General features: G+C 43.0%; 1 protein-coding gene across 1 annotated transcript in view; it reads right to left on the bottom strand.

Moving 5' to 3' along the window:
* Positions 1-2,244: 2,244 nt before the first annotated feature.
* Positions 2,245-21,674, bottom strand: part of LOC126157576 (odorant receptor Or2-like) — a 131,080-nt gene continuing 111,650 nt past the window's right edge. Inside the window, exon 7 of the mRNA XM_049916384.1 lies at positions 2,245-2,298. Coding sequence (XP_049772341.1) covers positions 2,245-2,298 — 54 coding nt within the window. The remainder of the gene's footprint in view (positions 2,299-21,674) is intronic.

Raw genomic sequence — 21,674 nt, 5'->3', positions numbered from 1 at the left:
TTCAGGCCAGAGGTGGTTCTTTGATATTTCCATGGTGTTTTTCGTACCACGACTTTGGCTCTGTGGTTTCGTCCACAGAACGATATCTCATGCAGAAGTTGATACCTCACGACGGCGCCACAAGTACAGTCGGCGCCCGACGCATCAACGAATCGGAGACGTCCGCGTGGACATGGCTCCAAGTATTTCCTTAAGCAACCGCCTTCGGAATGTTATGATTGCCCGAACGCAGTGCCGCTCAGCCCAGTCTGTGTGTACGGGCTACAGTTATTGAAATGTAGGAAATAAAATCGCCAGAACTTCTGAACAGTTTGCGTAAGGACGTTCAAATTGCACTGTTGGCCGCGGGTTATGATGGGAATCAGTATGCTTATTATGGCTTGATTTCGCGACGAAGCCCACTTTCATTTGGATGGGTCCATCAATAAACAAAATTGGCGCGTTTGTGGTGCTGAGAATCCGTGTTTCGCGATCGATAAGTCTTCTTTACCTCAATGGGTGAGTGTGTGGTGTGCATTGTCCAGTCACGGAATAATCCGTGCGATATTCCTTGATGGCACGGTGACTGCCGAACGGTACGTGAAGGTTTTGGAAGATGATTTCATCCCCGTTATCCAAAGTGACCCTGATTTCGACAATATGTGGTTCGTGCAAGACGGAGCTCGACTCCATCGAAGCAGGAGAGTGCTTGATGTCCTGGAGGAGCACTTTGGGGACAACATTCTGGCTCTCGGTTACCCAGACACCACTGACATGAGCCTCGATTGGGCGCCATATTATCCGGATCTCAACATATGCGACTCCTTTTTGTGGTGCTATATTAAGGACTAGGTGTACAGCAGTAACCCCAAAACCACTGCTGAGCTGAAAACAGCTATTCAGGAGGTCATTGAGGGCATCGATGTTCTGACACTTCAGCGGGTCACGCAAAATTTCGCTATTCGTCTGCGCCACATCATCGCCAATGATGGAAGGCAAATCGAACATGTCATAACCTAAATCCTAATATCTCTAGCGACGTTTACATTTGAATAAAGTGTGCGCACGCTGTAGTTTGTAACTAAGGTTTCTTTTTTTTTTTTTTGTAGTTCAATAATTGTCAACCTGTACGTAATAGCCTAACCTCTACCCAATCAACGGACATCGCTAAAGACGGCAATATTGTTTCACCACAGATCGGGGTGCCCTGATGTGAAACTATAACTCTGCAATTAACGCGGTGTTATAAATGTCAGCGACAGCATCAGGTACATGTCATCTGCATGGACACTAATTGTTTCAAGAGTTAAGTATTTACCATTTTCAAGTTGTAATAAATTACTAATTATTTGTGTGTGAGATTCAGTATCTGCTCGACCACTAGTTGCTACAACATACAACAGGCTCATTTATAAATTTATCGCGAACATAAACCAGAATGTTTGCTCCAAAAGTTTCAGTCGGTGACAACATGTTACCCATTGTTCTACATGTTTGTGGCGAGTGTGCTGTCAACACTCCAATCTTCCTTGCTCTCAGGGCTGGCTGCATACAGTCCTTATTTGACGATTACTCAGACGTCCTGTCACACCTATGACTATCTTGAGCCCATAGAAAAAGTCTGGGACTGTTTGGAGTAGCTTGTTAAACATGGCAAACAACATCCTTTGAATAGGGTTGCTCTGTGGGATACAATCATGAATGAGTAGATTCACCTCGATACGACATGGCTGAAGATACTTGTGAACTTTCTTCTGCGCTCACCATTCTTTTATGGAGAGGTATTGAGCGCCTTTAACAAATGGTTTAATCCTCAAAGGATGTGAAAGAAAGAACTATATAGCGAAGCTAAAATTTAACATACATGCATCCACGGGCATGGCAGGATAGAAACACTGTCAACTGGAACAAAACCGATGAATATTTTAGACTTTGTACATTGCTTCTTCGCGCAAGATGCCCTCATTCTGCGAATTTTTCCACAGAAATTGTTTGTTCTGAAAGACTTTTCTTCGTTGGAGTATTATATCATTCGAGTAGCAAAATGAAGTTGAAAAGAAAGAGGAAAGGAAAGAGGACAAGATGACATCGCAATAAGCTATATGCATGTACAATATTTTATTAGATTGCTTCATTCTTGTGCACTCATATGAGTGTGTTTGCTTCTACTAACATCTCCATTACGCATTTCTGTACTACACGTGCGCAGGGCGTTTCACTTCGGACGGATGGATGCAGCCAGCACAGCACGAACATGTGCGACCCTCAGTCCTTGATCTGGCGCATGAGCGTGAAGACCGTGTAGGAGGCATTCAGCACCTGAAACAGGAAGAGCCGTTTTGTTTAATGTGAAAGGAGCAGCATTGAAATCGCGCCTTATTTCAACAGTTAAAACACCGTTGGTGATGCGTTACTATACAGTACAGGTCGTATCCTTTCTCTCCCTCATATATATAATAAAAGCATGAAGTCTGAGATACCGAAAACCTATTTTTAGTTTTCAAGACTTCAAAATTCTTTCACATTCGACGTATAACCTGTAAGACTTATGCTAATCCTCAACTTCAATGTAAACGAGCCATGGAAATTAATTCCTAAGGCTATGAAACATACTATACCATCTTCTCGGTTTACAGACAGCGTTACTTGTAATAAAACACTCGAGCGTGCGATAGCTGTTTCCGCCATCGTCGTCAGGAGTGAAAGCAAAGACGAAGGCTTAACGCTTCGAGAGACGCGGGAGCGGCCGTTTCAAACGTGGCCCCGGCCCCTCACGCCGCCTGACATCATTTGCTCCCCCGACGGGACGGAGCTGCTAGCAGCTGCCCAACTTGCCTTCCGCACGTGTGTCACTCTGGCGCTCTCTGGGACGTTACAGATGCTGCCGTTGCGTCTGCATCTGCAGGACACCCTGCCAGTGCGCGGTAGTCAGCGATTTTAACTCCTGATGAGGATGGTGGAGACAGCTCTCGAAAGCTGGAGTGGTTTATTCGAACTGACACTGCTTGTAAGCCGAGAAGATTTTACTGAAGCATTCCACCGCTAAAGACTCCATCTTTGCTTTCATTCCCGATTGTGATGTCGGAAACAGCTATCGAAAGCTCGAATTCCAAACCGGCATTGCCCGTTAATCACTTGCGTTCGTTACCAACTCTAAAATCTTGGAAATTTCACCCATTTAACGAACACGAAGCATAGGTCACATCGAGTAGCTAGTAAACAAAGAGATATTTCGTGAACCATTCCATATATTTGTACAAGGTTTCCAGCAAATCAGTACGGAACTGCTTGATCAGTTTCCTTCGCGGTAAATGCTCGTAACTTTTTCTTTTACTACCAAAGCAAGGTATAGAAACAACTATAATTTTTAATTAAACAATACATCGTTAAATGGTACCCTAGAGCTCTTGAAAAAAGGAATGTAGCGGTACTAGTACTGACGGTTTTCGCAAGAGTTCCTGGGGACGGTGCTGAGGTTTAAAGTAGTGTGTGTCAGCACCGTGTAGTTTCAGCTACTTCGATATGTAAATGTCGCCTAACTGGGAGCAACCTTTGCTGCGCCGGTATTCTTAGCATTCACCTCAAGCGCAATTTTTTCTCGCTTTCTGCAGCAAATCATAAGATACGTCACGACTTCATAGTCCTGTTTTCATAACCTTTCGAATTTTGTTAAGAAGTTAGTAATTCCGTTAAGAAATGCAGTTGTTTCAGCGACCTGGCTGATATAAAAATTACGAGCATTGGTTACATATAAAAATAATCATCGCTTTAATTAATGTCACCTTTTGAAAGTATTGTTTCGATATCTTGTTTTCCTCGGCATATTTTCTGGATTAATAAATTTAACTTCTTATCCTGTATACGGAGTGTGACGTCTGACCCGTGCGTGGCTCGTGTTCCCGCCATCACGTGTTTTACATCCCGTTTTTAACGTACTTCCACCTCACTTCGTTAATTTAGATTACTACTGTCAATGAGTTGATGCTTTGCCTGACCGTGAGCGGCGTTAGCAGCGCGTATCGATATATCCCCTCTCGTAGTATCTTTGCTCGACTGCTATTACTTTCCGGTCGTTGTCTGTTGTAAGGGAGTTCAGATCGCGAGTTCGGGTTGCCAGTCAGTTGGAACGCGTCTGCAGCGCAGTCCGGACCTGCCAGTCGGGGAGTTGTAATGCGGCACTAGTGTAGTCGGGTTGGAGCAGTGAGTTCTGCGTTGACATGGCTCTCCCGACCATTGCCGCCACGCATCACTTCAGCCGGGCCACGGCCTTGGTGGATCGTCGGTCGGTCGTCCTACTGGACGACGCTTTTGGCTCACCCATCGTTCAAGAGTCGGCTGTGTGTGTGTGTGTGTGTGTGTGTGTGTGCATCGACTTTGTCTTCGTGCGTGCTTCGTGCATATCATTCAGGTCTTCGCGCCGCGTTTGTCAGGTTGTGTGTGTAGTTGGCGTTATTTTCACTGACGATTATTTTGGATGTTGTCGGCATTCTGAGAGGAGTCGGTCGATTGATGCAGACCAGGAAGTTATCTCCACGCGGTGCAGTCGGCTGGATCCGCTGGAGGTCCCTGCGCAGTGTCGGAGGGTGTGTGGGGCTGTCCGATCGCTACGAGCATCGTGGTTCACCGACCCAGGACGTCAAAGTTGAGTAGTGGTTCCAACTATATATATATAAGTTCACTATATTACCGTATTTCAAATTCAAGTGTACCAGCAGAATTTTCTGCCTTGTGGACGTTTAGTGTTCCGGTTATCTGCCATGGCCACTAACGTAATTTCAGGCAGTGTCCTTTCCTCACCTATTGTCGCTGTCCAACATGGTGTGTAGTTTTGACAGCTAATACATATTTTATTGTGGATAATCACGTTTGTAACCTTTTGTGTTTGATTCCTCATGTACTGATTGGTGGCAAGCAAGTCGACAGTCGGTCCGTGGCTGTCCCCTGGTTGGGTTCCGACGGATCATGTGTAGGTGGGCTCACCATCTGTCTCACCTAAGTGAACGAGAGCAGACCGACCTCCCTCGAGGCTTCTGAGTGGCGTTTCTTTATTGTCCTTCTCAACGGTGTTTATTGTCTGTGTATAATCTGTCACAGTCAATGATTTAAAAATTGTGGTTTTTTTCTTGACTTTACGTATTTCGAATTTTTAAAAATCGATTATGGGCCTTAAGCCGCTTAAAACTTTATTATTGAAATTACCCTTTAAGCAAAAACATTGTGGCCTTCTGCCTTAAAAGATTATGGTAATATATTTTAAAATTTTCGAATTTAATTGAGGCCCTCAGCCGCTTGTATTCGACCTTGCATATGTTTGTTCTATTTACTTTTGCCTTGAGGCTTTCCAGACAAGCTATGGTATCATATATATTTTAATTATTTTATTTGCTATGTTAACTGCATTTTTTTTTATTCTGTTGACTTTTAAGATTTCTTGTTTGGAGGCCTTCAGCCGTAAAATAATTGCCTTTTTGAAAATCGTAGTTCTAAAGGTTCGGCTATGTGCCGTTTTGGTTTAAAGGTGTTATTAAATTACAATAAATTGGAATTTTGAGTGAACCTGACCGACACCTTATTTGGCCCCTTCCTAAAAAAAAAATTGTGCAGACCATACACTCTATGCGAAGCAGCGGGCTCTAAGCTAGTAGGGAATATAATAAAAATGTGAATGAGAACTGCAAAGGGTACAGTGACTCTTTCACGTAACACTTTCAGAGTGGAATGAACGGCGGGTATAGTAGATACTATATAACTGCTATGTCAGACAATACGAAAAACAACAATAAGACGTGAAGATATAGAGACGCACATAATGGATGGGCGTTAACCTAGTACGCAGTGTCGGTGCGTTCAGACACGACTGAATCGTCGAGACCAGACAGATGCAGAAACCTCTCTCCGATGTCGTACAGACACTAAGATTTTCACGGACATTATGGGAACAGTCAGCTGTGAGCATTTCAGGTCCGTGAGTATTACAGATCGTTATCGCCTTTTCGCTTCGTATCGGTGGACCGTCGGGCGCCATGGCAGAGATTACCCATCTATTTCAGCACAGCACTGCATCTGACAAAGCTCACAATACAGAGACATTTCGCTGCTTTCGGAGCAGAAGTTACTGTCTTACAAGACTGCTACACGTATCTCAAACGGGAAAGAAACAAGCGGACACGAAGAACATGAGTCACAGAACTCTATAAGAAGAGAGGAAAGAGATCGTGCAGACTGATGACGCGCGATATACTGTCGTGTACGTATACATTGTAGAAGAATGGTCTCGCATCACCAAGACTGTGGTTGGGGATGTGAGGTGTGTAACATAGGATATGTAATCGCAAATCGAATATCGTAAGGTGGTGCTCTGTTCTCAAGTGCGTGCTACGCGCTGGAGTCCCGGCGTTGGTGATTATTATTGGCGATTGCACTGGTGCTGCATGTAACGGTGATTCCGGCCGTGAAAGCAGTTCCCGATTCGTCTTTGTCCGCGCTGTGTCGCGTCTCTCTTATTACCCTACACTGTCCACATAAAAGGTACCTATCGTGAGGCGGTGGTCCATTGCTATGCCTTGTGGTTTGTTTAAATGAAGTTGCGCGGTAGGTGGCCTCGATTGCCGCCTGGTGACGATGATGATGTTTGGTTTGTGGGGCGCTCAACTGCGTGGTTATCAGCGCCCGTACAATTACCCAATCTTTGCTCAGTCCAATTTCGCCACTTCCCTGGATGATGATGAAATGATGAGGACAACACAAACACCCAGTCATCTCGAGGCAGGTGAAAATCCCTGACCCCGCCGGGAATCGAACCCGGGACCCCGTGCTCGGGAAGCGAGAACGCTACCGCGAGACCACGAGCGGCGGACACCGGGTGACGATGCACAGTTGTCCTACGAAAATGCCCTATTCGATGATTCCGACTTGTTTGTAACTTACCTGTAGCGCAGTTGCACTAATGTGATTATTATTATTATTATTAGTTAATTAGTGATTCAGTTTTCCTCTTGAGTCTTTAGAAAGCACGCAGAACCATTAATAAGCTTTAGTCTTCTCGTCCTTATCTCTCCTAAACTTCTTCATGCTCTCATTACGTGCCCGTCGTCTAAAACTTTTTGCGTCTAAAACTTATTTGTGTCACTTATTTTGACATAAATTTGCTTGAACCGATCTTCCACCTGACTGGAGTTCGTGTAGTTACCATTGAATCAACAGCAACATCTATCATATATTTTCAGCTGACGGCTAGCTGTCGTTCTTTGTTTTTTCGGCTCTACATCTATCTACATCTAAATCCATACTCCGCAAGCCACCTGATGGTGTTTGGCGGAGGGTACCTTGAGTACCTCTATCGGTTCTCCCTTCAATTCCAATTTCGTATTGTTCGTGGAAAGAAGGATTGTCGGTATGCCTCTGTGTGGGCTCTAATCTCTCTGATTTTATCCTCATGGCCTCTTCGCGAGATATACGTAGGAGGGAGCAATATACTGCTTGACTCCTCGGTGAAGGTATGTTCTCGAAACTTCAACTTTCGCGATTACCAAATGACCCTGTAACGAAGCGCGCTGCTCTCCGTTGGATCTTCTCTATCTCTTCTATCAACCCTATCTGGTACGGATCCCACACTGCTGAGCAGTATTCAAGCAGTGGGCGAACAAGCGTACTGTAACCTACTTCCTTTGTTTTCGGATTGCATTTGCTTAGGATTCTTCCAATGAATCTCAGTGTGGCATCTGCTTTACCGACGATCAACTTTATATGATCATTCCATTTTAAATCACTCCTAATGCGTACTCCCAGATAATTTATGGAATTAACTGCTTCCAGTTGCTGACCTGCTATATTGCAGCTAAATGATAAGGGATCTTTCTTTCTATGTATTCGCAGCACATTACACTTGTCTACATTGAGATTCAATTGCCATTCCCTGCACCATACGTCAATTCTCTGCAGATCCTCCTGCATTTCAGTACAATTTTCCATTCTTACAACCTCTTGATATACCACAGCATCATCCGCAAAAAGTCTCAGTGAACTTCCGATGTCATCCACAAGGTCATTTATGTATATTGTGAATAGCAACGGTCCTACGACACTCCCCTGCGGCACACCTGAAATCACTCATACTTCGGAAGACTTCTCTCCTGTTTCAGATGTCGAATACCCTTTTGTTTAATAGTGAGACATCCATTCGTACGATACGTCATACTTCAGAAGTCTTTTCCGTGGATAGAAGCAACCGATTGTCGTGTCAGAAAAAGCATTTGTTGTGAGCTTTTGAGCGTCTGGATACTGCCTTACATCTTGAGTCCACACACACACACACATATATATATATATATATTCAATGCTGTCGTTCCGTTTTCTCGGTGACATTGACACTAATTGTTAACCTTCAGTAGAGGACGTCTGCAGTAACAATTGGTAATGGGGAAGTTTGGCTTTGGGGAGAAGAATTTTGTAGTCATAGACATTCCAGATCTTTGGGCAAGCTTTGCACAGTATTTTGCACAATTTTTAGTCTCTTTGTCTTTGCCAATGATACCGATAATTTCACCTAAAGATCTGAAGTGTTTAAACTGAGAGGTGTTGCCATGTCTCGTTATGAGTGATTCTAGATCTGCGTGCTTGGAATCCATACAGTGTGTTTCCTGGATTAGGACGACGTGCTTGCTTACGGTCAGAAAACACATAGACAGCCTTCATTTTATACCACAACGGCAGACTAGCAGCTGCTCGGACAGATTAACTAAACATGAGGGTGGATCGACCGCCAATCATTTATTTCCTCTGCTATTACGCCCGCCAGATAAAATAGACCAAGCATTAACATGATGGAAACAAAAAAAGTGTCAAGATGGAGCCAAACAATTACCAGGGCTCTTCCCTTCTGCCACTGGACCACAAAGTAATTTCTTGTACTTTCCTTAACAGATTAGAGCAATATATGAATGAAACCTAGGCTTTAGAAAGACTGAAGAACAAATCTGGAATCTCAAGAAGGTGCCACAGCATCGCTACTCCATTCACACACTGATCATGTTCGAGTATTTTTTTAAAATCTATGATTCGATTGACTGCACCACCCTGTTTAATGCACCACATGGATTTGATGTGGATAACAGAAAAAAACGAATCAAACGGACTTTAACGAACTTAATCTCTAAAGTAAAATTCATTTGCGAAGTCTCTGAATCTTTAGATAGGAACAAGCTAAGGCAATATGGTGGATTATTTCCACTCGATTTCAGTGTTGTACTAGACAAGGTCATCAAAACGTGGCAGAGAGAAATATCTGGAATAAATGTGAGATCAAAAAGCAAATGAATCAATATTAAATACTCAGGAGTAATTACCAGGGTACCAATAAAGCTAGACACGTTCTAAAGAAGCTTCGTGAGATGGCTACGCTGTTGCAATTATTTATCGTATCACTGCGACAGTTCAGAGTAACAAACGTTAAACTGGAATTTAAAATGCGTGTTAACAAAATGAGGTTGTGAAAAAAGGTTTGAGAAATATGCCGCATTGAAATAATCAATATGTAGACGTTTTTGATCACGATAACAATGTATGCCTCTGTATGTAGTTAGCTGATTTGATATACTCCTCTGAAAGAGGAAACGCAAGATGCTGGACCCAGTTAACGGTACCATCTGTTCATTGGTTGCAAATCGATACCAAACAAAGAGTTTAGCTGCATTTAGGTGCAACTGCGGTTTTACATAAAATCACTTGCCTACTATACAAATTAACCTCAGTGGAATTACAAGAGGGGAGAACAGCTGGCCGATACGCATTTCACGTAGTTAAACGTTAATTCGATGCCTGGAAGCATGAACGGTTATCAGTTGTTGACCTGAGCATTCCGTGTACACTCACAAAGAGGCGTCGGTGACCGTTATCACACAATGCCTACAAATGAACACGCCTTGTACTGCGCAGGAGTGAGTAACGCATGAGGTTGTTCCCGTGTTCCCTTCTTCTTTAAGTCGTCAATCTTTGTCTTGGTTTGACAAACGCCTTCTGTCACGGTCCGTGTCTAGTTCCACGTTTAACATCAGTGACAAATATGTTTCACATGCTCTGATCTTTGTCTTTGTCCCTACCCATTAGTTATAATTTCTCTTCTTTCTTTACGCCTACATGTACAATTGTTACACGCTTCGTCAGCACGACATTCCAAATGCTTACAGTTTCTTCCACTAATGTTTCCGAGCGATCCAATATTCAGTTTCATACAGTGCTGTGATCCGGACGCACAAGTTCACGCATTCCTTTCTCAACTCTACGTACGTTTTTGGAACCAGAATAATTTTTTTTTAAGTAAGCATTCTTTGCCTCTGCCAGTATCCTATCTTAGTTTGATCATCATGTGTAATCAAGGTACGTAGCTGAATTCCATACTTTCTGTTACACGTTTCCAATTTTGATATTAACAAGTCACTATTGTTGTTTCTAGAATTATTCACGTTTTTCATCTTAGCTAATTCGTGTTCAGGCCAGATTAATTGCAAAGTAGAATGTCCATTTTATCCGACAATTTTTCTAAATGTTGTTAGCTATTCTGTTTGCAGTTTTATTGATATTAAAATTTTTATCTACTTCCTCCTTTGCTTTATTTATGTAACATTTAAATGACGACTGTGCTATATGTGTTAACGGGGTAAGTCTCATCCTTTCCACACGTAGTGCTATAGTGGCGCAAAATACTGTAAACTTTAGAAGTTAGAACACTAGAATTTGTCTACTCGGTTACAAATGTAGGTATATTCAACATTGTTTTTCCCTTCGAGCCGCTGTAATATGCTTCTTGTAGTTTTACTTGGTGCAGAATTACAGTTATAATTCGTGGAGGGGAGAAGTATACATTTGTGCGACCTGTATTTGTTTTGGCGTGACTCGTCTGAAGTTTATTGTATTTGGACTGTTGCCTGGACTGCTGCCTCTCGCGTATTTTGAAAGCTGGCAGAGGCCCGGAGATGTCTAGTATAACACGTTTGTCATTTGTAGTTGCTGTCCATCCCTTGTGGGACCTTAAAGACTAATCTTTTTGCTTATCCGTTATTACACAGTTTACGAAATGCAGGTATATGACAGAAAGTCAAACTGTAGTTTTCTCCGTCTGCTACTGTATGTAGTGGAGTATAACGTATAGCTTCTCAAGATTGTTGCATATCCAACATGTTCTAGTTAAATATTTATACAGGCTGCTTGACATCATTATTACCTACTTCTAGAGATATTGCAGGAGATTTACTGCGTAAGATTTTATTTAGGAAGATATGTCTAGAAACCGTCCGTTTATATGTTAAAAGGAAATGTAACTGGAATCAAATATTTCATACTTGTGTTAATTTTCATGTTTCTTAACATAGTTAACTACTGAAAGTTCTCAACAGGGTGCCAACAGCGACAAATTTCATAAATCGTATTTGCACTGTGATATCTGAACTCGATCGTAAATATCAAGGTGTGTAACTAATCCTACTTCAGAATTTACAAAAGTCTCGTCACGAATATTCCTCGTGCAGTCTTCCCAAATGTCATCACTCTTCTGACTTGTTTGATGCGTCTCAGAGTAGCCCAAAGACCCTACGTCCTCAATTATTTGTAGGATGTATTCCAGCCTCTTTCTTCTTTCACAGTTTTCATTCTGTATTACAATACAAGTTATTCCCTGATGTCGTAACAAGTGTCCTATCGTTCTGTTCTTTATTCTTGTTACTGTTTTGTTTTCCATGTGTTCATTTCTTCGTCGATTCTACGGAGAATCATCCCATTTATTATGTTATCAGACCACCTAATTTTGAACATTCTTCTGTAGCACCACATCTCACACTCTTCGAGTCTCTTCTTTTCCGGTTTTTCCACGGTGCATATTCGTACCACGTAATGCTGTGCTCCAAACTTACAATTACAGATATTTTTCCGCAAATTAAGGCGTATATTTGACACAAGCAAACTTCTTTTACCCATAATGCCCTTTGCCTATACTGGTCTACTTTAAATGTCCTCACAGCTGCGTCCGTTATGTGTTATTTTGCTTCCCCAAGGTACTAAAATTCCTTCACTCCGTCAACTCTGAGGTCACCCATTTTCAAGTTGATTTTATCGGTAATCTGATTTCAGCTATTCCTCATTACTTTCTTCTTTCTTTGGTTTACTTTCAATCCATATTTTGTACTCATTAGAGTGTTCAGTCCACTCAACAGGTCTTCTAAATCTTCTTCACTGTCACTAAGGCTAAAGTGTCATCAGCGAATATTATCACTGATGTGTTTCGCCCTGTGTGGACGATGATTTTCTGAAAGCCTGATGGTATATCTCCAGTCTCATGGATTCTATAAACGAACTTGAATAGTCCCTTGGTAGCCACTTTTCCCAATGATTTTGGAAATTTCGAAGGAATGTAATCAGTCCCTTCTGTCTAACTTGATCTCAAATCTTCCAGAGCTCATTTAAATTCTGCTTCTAATACTAGTTCCTCTGTGCCTTCCACTACTTCTCCCATATCTTCTACAATTTCTTCCCTCCACACCCTCCCCTCCGTATGAACCTTCAAATACATTATTTTTCCTCTGCGTCTAACAGTGGCATTCGCATCGCAGCCTTAATGTTGATGCCCTTGCTTTCAATTTCACTAAAGGTTGTTTTCACTTTTGTATATACTGAATCACTTTTTCTAACGCTATTTCTTTTCCTATTTATTCACATTTTTCTGCAGCCATTTCGCCTTGGCTTCCCTGCACTTGCAATTTATTTCATTCCTAAGGCAGTTATATTGCTTTGTTCTTATCTTTCCCTGAACATTTTTGTTTCTTCCTTTACTCGTTGATCAAGTTAAATACTTCTTCTGTTACCCAAGGTTTTTTTCGCAGTTACCTTTATTCTATCTATGTTTATAGGTCCATCTTCTGTGAGTCTTTTTTCAGCGATACCCACTCCCCTTCAGCTGACCTGTCAGCTGTGTTAGTCATAATCGCAGTATTTAGAGCCTTAGAGAACTTCAAACGCATGCCATCATTCCTCACTACTTCAGTACCCCATTTATTTCCGCACTGATTCTTCCGGACGATCTCTTTTACTCCAGTCCACTCTTCATCCTCAATATCGCGTGATTCGAATCTGTATCTGCTCCTGAGTACGCCTTAGAATCCGATATCTGATTTCGGAATCTTTGGATGACCATAATGTAATCCATCTTCAGGCTTTTTACAAGTATAGCTCCTTCTCTTGTGATTTTTGAACAGTTTATTCCCTATTACTAGTGTCATTTACGACAGATCTCAGTTGGCGTTCCTCCTCTCTAACTCCTACTATCATCTTCCTATCCATTCTGAGTTACTCGTTTGATACATCCATACAATTTCTGTTGCTGTCCATCTTCTGGTTGTGACATCGCATGTATGCCTGAACTGTTGTTGTCGGCATTGATATTCTGCCCCTTCTGATGAGAAAAACTCTATCACCAGTTTGCAGTAACTCACTCTCTGCCCTATTTTCCTATTCATAACTAATCACTCTCGTTACAACATTTTCTGATGTTGTTGATCTTACCCATCATTCGTCTGACCATAAATCTATTTTTTCTCTCCATTTCACTTCTTTGACCTCGATGTATCTAGACTGAGCCTTTGTATTTCCCCTTTCGGATTTTCTAGTTTTCCTACATCGTTCAAACTTCCGACATTCCGTCCTCAGATTTGTTGAATACTACCCTTTCGTTGATTATTCAGTCTTTTTTCATTGTTGCCTCCCCTTTGGTAGTTCTCTCTCGGACTTCCGAAAGGGAGAATATTTTGCCATCGGAGATCATCATGACACTTTTCGATTACAAACATTTCCTGTGGATACACGTTAAGTGTCATTAATGAAGAAGTTTCCATTGCATTCTGCATCCTCATGCCACTGATCACAGCTGATTCTTTCAACTTTTCGGTACAATCTCCCCCGCGAAGGGCATGAGGTTGCCCTGAAACTCTGTCCGCTCATCCGCGCTCCTTGACAAGGCCCTTGGGAAAACGAGGGAGACTCCTTATACAGAAAGTCTTCGGCCGCCATTCTTGATAACTTTTATGTAAAATTTGTGCAGTGGCTGGTATCAATCCAAGGACCCACAACATTTTGATTGCTACTCAGAAATGCTATCCCCCAACCACGGGTGCTAATTCCAGCAAAATGTTAAGCATATATGGGTTTCTTTCCACGTCTTCCCATTAACCTTTCTAGAAATTGCGTTACGTTGGTCTCGAATGGTAGTTGCCAAATTTACCGTCTCAGCATTTTGTTAAAAATAATTTTGTTATCTTATGTTCAATGGTGCACCTTTCAAGAGATCATCCAGTGCTTATGAGAAAAAAGTCATTAGGTGAGGGGAAAGAATGCGTGATTTATTCGAATCAAAAAATGGTTCAAATGGCTCTGAGCACTAAGGGACTGAACTTCTGAGGTCATCAGACCCCTAGAACTTAGAACTACTTCAACCTAACCAACCTAAGGACATTACACACATCCATACCCGAGGCAGGATTCGAACCTGCGACCGTAGTGGTCGCGCGGTTCCAGTCTTAGCGCCTAGAACCACTAGGCCACTCCGGCCGGCGATTTATTCGAATCGATGATAACCGCCCATACCGTGATAATAAGTGCTTGCTGAAATCCACGGATATGAGGATTTATTTCACCCAAATATTGGTGTTCTGGTGATTGAAAGAAATATACCGGCGGGATGCGCTTGGTAGTGAAAGTAATTCAGATTGGGAACTGTTGTGTCCGCAAGTTGCAACTCCACTGCAAGCTGGCCTTCCCTTAAGCCCGTCTCACACGGAGCAAGGTTCGCCGCAAGTTTGAGATCTGGCGTGCATGCCTGCCGGCTTGCAGGGAAAGGAGCCGGATATCTTCCATGCCGAAGCTCTCCCACGGTGCAACATCGGCAGCTAGTTGTGTTGTGATCGGCTGCATGTTGTATCGAACGAAGATGGCTGCTTCAGGTACAGATGTTCAGAACAAACTGGCGTTATTAGCTGTTTTGGCGCTAAACGATGCAGAAATGCATGCTAATGAGAGAAGAAGAAAGAAAGAATGGACGAAAAATTGGATTAAGAGGAGACACGCTGGAAAAGGTGTGCTCTCCATGCTTCATAAAGAGTTGAGGTTAGTTCGCATAACACCTACTTTTGTTTGAAAAGTATCACTATTTCCTTACTGTTAGACTTTATAAATATACCTATAATGACTGTCATATACGACTTTATTTTATAGGATAGAAGATCGTACATCCTTTTTAAATTTTATACAAATGGATTATTTGGTCGAACAAGACACACGGCACTTGCAACTCATTGGAATGCTTCTGCACGAAAGTGTTTATTATAATAGTTTGCACTTTTCACGACGTACAGACACTGTTCTTCCCTGTAAGTACATATCAATGCTTCAATCGCTTCCTTGGACCACTGCGGTGCCATTATTTAATAATTATAAGCACTTCCTACCGCACCTCACAACAGCAGAAAAGTGACTATCAACAAAGGCTTCCCGCCCAAGCTTTCCGCGTTTGACGTCACAAACGAAACGTCTCATGATTGGCCAACGCAGGTAGCACGCAGGGAACATTACAAGAAAAATAGCACCGTACCTATACTGGAAATCTTACAAGGTCCCCAGCAAGATAGCCCGCTAGCAGAAGACGGAGCCCGCAAGGTAGCCGTCGCGCGAGCCAGCAAGGAAACTTACAGCAAATCTTGCTCCGTGTGAGACGGGCCTTAGCAACGCCGGTTGCGCGGGGCAGCATACTCGCCAGGCGGAGCGAGACCACTAGCAACTCGAGGCGCCTACTACAGAGGTCGCCAGTATAACGGGCTCTTGCGCGTCAGCAATCTCCTGGAATAAGCAGCACACAGTTCCTATCACTACACTGCGTTGCGACGCTTAACAGACAGTTCCAATTCCAGTGCCATCGAGTTCAGCACGTACATCACAGCTCTTCTGGCAAAGAACATCTAGCAGTTCGCCGACGGAATCAGCATGCTAGCCTGCAAGTCCTTTGTGAAATCAGCAGCACAGGATGCATGCACTGGTTCGTTTCGAAAGTGTGTCATAAGGCCGTTATATCGTCTCCTGAGGTCAGATGGCCCACAACCGTTGTAACAGGTCCTTGTCTTGGAGACTGGCGCTGGGATGCACTTGACGCCCGAGACGAGAGTATCTCAGCATCACGCAGAGAGTTCATATAGATAGTCTTTGTAAACACACGGGGCACAGCAGCGACCACAACGAACAGTGATAAATTGTTATGTAGAACAGTCTTGATAATACATAATATTTGCAAACATATTCAACATAGCAGTGACCACAATGAACAATGATAAAATATTACACTACTGGCCATTAAAATTGCTACACCAAGAAGAACTGCAGATGATAAACGAGTATTCATTGAACGAATATATTATACTAGAACTGACATCTGATTACATTTTACCGCAATTTGGGTGCATAAATCCTGAGAAATCCGTACCCAGAACAACCACCTCTGGCCGTAATAACGGCCTTGATACGCCTGGGCATTGAGTCAAACAGAGCTTGGATGGCGTGTACAGGTACAGCTGCCCATGCAGCTTCAAGACGATACCACAGTTCATCAAGAGTAGTGGCTGGCGTATTGTGACGAGCCACTTGCTCGCCCACCATTGACCAGACGTTTTCAATTGGTGATAGATCTGGGGAATGTGCTGGCCAGGGCAGCAGTCGAACATTTTCTGTATCCAGAAAGGCCCGTACTGGACCTTCAACATCCGCTCGTGCATTATTCTGCTGAAATATAGGGTTTCGCAGGGATCGAATGAAGTGTAGAGCCACTGGTCGGAATACATCTGAAATGTTACGTCCACTGTTCAAAGTGCCGTCAATGCGAACAAGAGGTGACCGAGACGTGTAACCAATGGCACCCCATACCATCACGCCGGGTGATACGCCAGTATGGCGATGACGAATACACGCGTCCAATGTAGGTTCACCGCTGTAAACAGAACCTAGATTCATCCGAAAAAAATGACGTTTTGCCATTCATGCACCCAGGTTCGTCGTTGAGTACACCATCGCGGGCGCTCCTGTCTTTGATGCAGCGTCAAGGGTAACCGCAGCCGTGGTCTCCGAGCTGATAGTCCATGCTGCTGCAAACGTCGTCGAACTGTTCGTGCAGATGGTTGCTGTCTTGCAAACGTCCCCATCTGTTGACTCAGGGATCGAGACGTGGCTGCACGATCCGTTACAGCCATGCGGATAAGATGCCTGTCATCTCGACTGCTAGTGATACGAGGCCGTTGGGATCGAGCACGGCGTTCCGTATTACTCTCGTGAACCCACCGATTCCATATTCTGCTGACAGTCATTGGATCTCGACCAACGCGAGCAGTAATATTGCGATACGATAAACCGCAATCGCGATAGGCTACAATCCGACCCATTTCTCCTCCTTACACGAGGCATCACAACGTTTCACCAGGCAACGTCGGTCAACTGCTGTTTGTGTATGAGAAATCGGTTGGAAACTTCCCTCATGTCAGCACGTTCTAGGTGTCGCCACCGGCGCCATCGTTGTGTGAATGCTCTGAAAAGCTAATCATTTGCATATCACAGCATCTTCTTCCTGTCGGTTAAATTTCGCGTCTGTAGCACGTCATCTTCGTGCTGTAGCAATTTTAATGGCCAGTGGTGTACATAGAATAGTTTGGATTGGGTAAAAATACTTTTGTCCATAAGCGGTGACCGGTTCCAACCCAATTGGATTATCTTCGCACCATACTCCGTAATTTAGAATACAACAGAATAGAAGGAAACAAGTAATGTAACAAACATTGAGTTAACAATAAATTATTCAATATTATATCCAGTGATGCTGTGTCGAGACGCTGGCACTGAGCAAGAAATGTAGATACCACCCCCCCCCCACTGATGTCGACTGCTGACTACGTCACTTTGTTACGGAGTTAAATAGCAGGCGCCCCGTCCCTTGCCTATCGCCCTATGCCTTCCTTTAGCCAATAGGATACAACGTATACAATACATGTTAGACAGCATGAATATAAAATTCAGTACTATGATATCTATTATCGTAAGATGTATCTAAATAACAAGTTATGTATTATACAGTTAATTACGTAATATAACGTGACAGAACGTAATTGACCAGCCAATGGCAATAGTTAACACATTACCGCACTCACCTCTGTTAGATTTTATATATACCAAAGATAGGCTGCTCACCTAGCGACATGAACGACTTATCGACAGCGATCAAAGATGTTATATCGCTACCGTTCCGCATTCGGTTCGGCCACGTGTGATCATTTTTGCGTTGGCTGAAAGTCGTCCGAGCGTTAAAATGGCATGCCGTGTTACACACCGTCCAGTATTATCAGTAATGTAGACACATTAACAACACAATGCTGTTTTGTCACTGTTCGGAATTTAATTACATACAGGTGCTTGAAAAAGTTTTTTGCATTAGCGGTAAAAGACGTAGGAGGTAGCCAAAGTCTAAAAATACGTGATCGTAAATATATAGCAAAATATATAAAAGGAACAAGCAATTTTTTTTTCAGAAGTCATCATTCTGGCTGAAAAATATCTTTCTTTCAAATCTGTTCGTTCATTTAGACATTTTGACCGATCTTTTTTATATCGTATGAAAATTTAAATTTCTTATAGCGTATTTAGCAGTAGATCTTTAGGGGCATTGTGCAAATTTTGAGGTTATCTTCAGTATATCGGTAAGAGTGTGAAATGTTGTCAACGGTGGAGACCACAGTGAGATGGGTGTTTTTGAATAATCTACTTTTTTGTCTGACATGTTGCCCTTATAGTTTATACATGTACATTTCTTCTCATTATGTTAGGCATTAAGATATGCTTTCTGCAATTTAGTAACTAATGAATCTGCTATTTTAATTTTAAAACTGTTGGTTTTTGCCATTTGACATTTAGTACGTATTTCTTTGGCTACTTCCTACGTATTTTAGCCCCATTGTAGAAATTTTTTCAAACAGCTATGTGTAATAAATTCCAAACCGTAACTACGCAGCACCGTGTATACAGGGTGTTACAAAAAGGTACGGCAAACTTTCAGGAAACATTCCTCACACACAAAGAAAGAAAATTTGTTATGTGGACATGTGTCCGGAAACGCTTACTTTCCATGTTAGAGCTCATTTTATTACGTCTCTTCAAATCACATTAATCATGGAATGGAAACACACAGCAACAGAACGTACCAGCGTGACTTCAAACACTTTGTTACAGGAAATGTCCAAAATGTCCTCCGTTAGCGAGGATAAACACTTTGTTACAGGAAATGTCCAAAATGTCCTCCGTTAGCGAGGATACATGCATCCACCCTTCGTCGCATGGAATCCCTGATGCGCTGATGCAGCCCTGGAGAATGGTGTATTGTATCACAGCCGTCCACAATACGAGCACGAAGAGTCTCTACATTTGGTACCGGGGTTGCGTAGACAAGAGCTTTCAAATGCCCCCTTAATTAAAGTCAAAAGGGTTGAGGTCAGGAGAGCGTGGAGGCCATGGAATTGGTCCGTCTCCACCAATCCATCGGTCACCGAATCTGTTGTTGAGAAGCGTACGAACACTTCGACTGAAATGTGCAGGAGCTCCATCGTGCATGAACCACATGTTGTGTCGTACTTGTAAAGGCACATGTTTTAGCAGCACAGGTAGAGTATCCCGTATGAAATCATGCTAACGTGCTCCATTGAGCGTAGGTGGAAGTTCATGGGGCCCAATCAAGACATCACCAACAATGCCTGCCCAAACGTTCATAGAAAACCTGTGTTGATGACTTGATTGCACAATTGCGTGCGGATTCTCGTCAGCCCACACATGTTGATTGTGAAAATTTACAATTTGATGACGTTGGAATGAAGCCTCATCCGTAAAGAGAACATTTGCACTGAAATGAGGATTGGCACATTGTTGGATGAACCATTCGCAGAAGTGTACCCGTGGAGGCGAATCAGCTGCTGATAGTGCCTGCACACGCTGTACATGGTACGGAAACAACTGGTTCTCCCGTAGCACTCTCCATATAGTGACGTGGTCAACGTTCCCTTGTACAGCAGCAACTTCTCTGACGCTGACATTAGGGTTATCGTCAACTGCACGAAGAATTGCCTCGTCGTTCTAGTTCTTCCCCAGTCGCGAGTCATAGGCTGGAATATTCCGTGCTCCCTAAGACGCCGATCAATTGCTTCGAACATCTTCCTGTCGTGACACCTTCGTTCCGGAAATCTGTCTGGATACAAACGTACCGCGCCACGGCTATTGCTCCGTGTTAATCCATACATCAAACGGGCATCTGCCAACTCCGCATTTGTAAACATTGCACTGACTGCAAAACCACGTTCGTGATGAACACTAACCTGTTGATGCTACATACTGATGTGCTTGATGCTAGTACTGTAGAGCAATGAGTAGCATGTCAACACAAGCACCGAAGCCACCATTACCTTCCTTCAATTGGGCCAAGTGGCGGTGAATCGAGGAAGTACAGTACATACTGACGAAACTAAACTGAGCTCTAACATGGAAATTAAGCGTTTCCGGACACATGTCCACATAACTTCTTTTCATTTGTGTGTGAGGAATGTTTCCTGAAAGTTTGGCCGTACCTTTTGTAACACCCTGTATATGGCTCAAATGGCTCTGAGCACTATGGGACTTAACAGCTATGGTCATCAGTCCTCTAGAACTTAGAACTACTTAAACCTATCTAACCTAAGGACAGCACACAACACCCAGTCATCACGAGGCAGAGAAAATCCCTGACATCGCCGGGAATCGAACCCGGGAACCCGGGCGTGGAAAGCAAGAACGCTACCGCACACCCTGTATATTATTAAAGTATGTGTATTACTGTTAATGCTAGATCGTGTATAAAACGGCATGCAATGTTAACGCTTGTCGCTGAAGTATGGCTTCCAACAAACGCAAAAATGATCAAACATCATCGAACCGAATGCAGTACGGTCAGTAATGTCTATAACACCTGGATGTAGAAGTCTGGTGTCTGATTATTGAACCGCAGCGAGTCTGTAGATTCATGTGCTCTGCATCGTCCGCCATGTTTTAGTTTGGCAAACAAATTTCCATCGATCTGTACTTGACAAAAATTTGTTGACTGATCTCTTGGTTTGAACTTTATGTCAACATGTAATGTAATAGGCAGATATGGGAGTGGAATCGAAAAGTATTTTCTTTTCGTGTCCTAGTGACATTTGCTAGCAGCCATGGTGTAGTTTGACAAGGAACGAAATGTGAGCATTCATGACTGACGCAATGAGATAGCTGAAGTTCAACATCCAGGTAGTACAGAATCACGTTGTATGGCATCGTTCACGTCGCTAGGTAACCGGCGGCGCCCTGCAGCCTATCTTTGGTATACACCAAATCTAGCAGAGGCAAGTGCAGTAACGTGTTAACTGATACTATTGGCTGGTCAATTATACTTTTTCACGTTATATTACCTGAAAGTTTAACTGCATAACACACAACTTGCTATTTAAATACAACCTACGATAATACGTATCATAGTATTGAAGTATAATCATGCTGCCTGACATGTATTGTATACGTTGTGCCCTGTTAGCTGAAGATGAGGTAAGGCAAGGGTGACAGGCAAGGGGCGGAGC

This window comes from Schistocerca cancellata, chromosome 2, assembly GCF_023864275.1.
Source record: "Schistocerca cancellata isolate TAMUIC-IGC-003103 chromosome 2, iqSchCanc2.1, whole genome shotgun sequence".
Classification (NCBI taxonomy): domain Eukaryota; kingdom Metazoa; phylum Arthropoda; class Insecta; order Orthoptera; family Acrididae; genus Schistocerca; species Schistocerca cancellata.
The sequence above is the reverse complement of the archived record's forward strand: the minus strand, read 5'-3'. Positions and strand labels throughout refer to the sequence as shown.